At 43.7% G+C, this 1,690-nt stretch overlaps 1 protein-coding gene across 1 annotated transcript in view; it reads left to right on the top strand.

The window, feature by feature from the left end:
* Positions 1–1,316: 1,316 nt before the first annotated feature.
* LOC101981980 (keratin-associated protein 10-6-like) overlaps positions 1,317–1,690 on the top strand; it is a 24,092-nt gene continuing 23,718 nt past the window's right edge. The window contains 1 exon segment of the mRNA XM_026789816.1: positions 1,317–1,690. Coding sequence (XP_026645617.1) covers positions 1,317–1,690 — 374 coding nt within the window.

Here is a 1,690-nt window from a genome sequence, read left to right as displayed (position 1 = left end):
GAAATCACCACACTGACATCCAAAGGGACTGTACCAGCTTGCATTCCCACCAGCAATGCAGGAGTGTTCCTTTTACCTCACAACGTCTCCAACATAAGTGGTCATCAGTGTTTTTGATCTTGACCGTTCTTACAGGTGTAAGATGGAATCTCAGAGTTGTTTTGATTTGAATTTCTCAAGCTTTTGTAAAGACATGGTCAACAAGACAAAACAAAAGCCTACCCATATGCGAAAAGATCTTCACTAACCCTACATCAGACAGAGGTCTGATCTCCAAAATATACAAAGAACTCAAGAAATTGGTCATCAAAAGAACAAATAATCCAATAAAAAATGGAGTACAGACCTAAACAGTGAACTCTCAACAGAGGAATCTAAAATGGCTGAAAGACACTTAAAGAAATGCTCAACATCCTTAGTCATCAGAGAAATGCAAATCAAATATCTTTACCACAAGTGCTTCTGAGATACACAGGTGGAAGAGCAAGAGATGTGTAGGCAAATCTGAAGTGAGGATTTGGTGTGTTTTGAACAGAGACCCAACCAGCCCATCACTGTGAACATAGCACCATTGTGCAGATACTTCATAAGTTAAGGATTGTTGTGGAATATTTCTTTACAATGTGTAAATTTGTGTCAACTGTGGTTGGTTGAATAAAGATCTGAATGGTCAGTAGCAAAGCAGGAAGAGGTTACACAGTACTTCTGGGAACAGAGATGTCTCAGGGAAGAAGAAAGTAAGTGTCACCTTCAAGATGCTGAGGAAGCAGAACATGCAGGAGAAGAAGGAAAAGCCATGAGCAGCGTGACAGCATGTGGAGTAATGGGAAAAGGGTAATCTAAGTTATAAGAGCTAGTTATAAACAAGCCTAAGGTAAGGTCAAGCTTTCATAATTAATAACTAGTCTCTATGTAATTTTCTTGCTAGCTGGTGGCACAAAGAAAAATATGCCTGAAAAGGACAGACAAGCTATAGACAGACACTCTAATTCACCAAAGACAGCAAGGGCTACGAGAGGACCAGATGATGCCCAAGGGTACAGTGAAACTGGCTGTATCTTACCCTTCCCTTTATTGAACGTGTTCCTATGAGGAAGAAGAATCAGATTAAACTTTCTAATGTTGCATAGCATTGAGAAGCACTTCCTTATGAAACATAAAGTGAATATGGAAAATGGTGTAAACAACATCATGGGAAAGTCCACTGATTGGCTCAGGCCTTGAAGGCCTGACATATAAAAGGTTCAGAATGCAAGACTCACCATATTGTAGAAAACTCACCTATTAACAGGAATTGTCCAATCACTCCTGACACCATGGCCAGCTCCTGCTTCTCCCCTTGCTGCCAGCCTTCCTGCTGCACTACTGCCTGCTGTAAGCCAGAATGTGTGACCAGCTGCTGCTGTCCACCCTGCTGCAAACCCAGCTGCTGTGAAACCACCTGCTGCAAGACCACCTGTTGTAAGCCCACCTGTGTGACCAGCTGCTGCTGTCTACCCTGCTGCCAGCCTAGCTGCTGTGAAACAACCTGCTGTAAGACCACCTGTTGTAAGCCAACCTATGTAACCAGCTGCTGCTGTCCACCCTGCTGCAAACCCAGCTGCTGTGAAACCACCTGCTGCAAGACCATCTGTTGTAAGCCAACCTGTGTAACCAGCTGCTGCTGTCCACCCTGCTGCCAGCCCAGCTG

The sequence above is a fragment of the Microtus ochrogaster genome, unplaced genomic scaffold (assembly GCF_000317375.1).
Source record: "Microtus ochrogaster isolate Prairie Vole_2 unplaced genomic scaffold, MicOch1.0 UNK31, whole genome shotgun sequence".
Taxonomy (NCBI): domain Eukaryota; kingdom Metazoa; phylum Chordata; class Mammalia; order Rodentia; family Cricetidae; genus Microtus; species Microtus ochrogaster.
The sequence above is the reverse complement of the archived record's forward strand: the minus strand, read 5'-3'. Positions and strand labels throughout refer to the sequence as shown.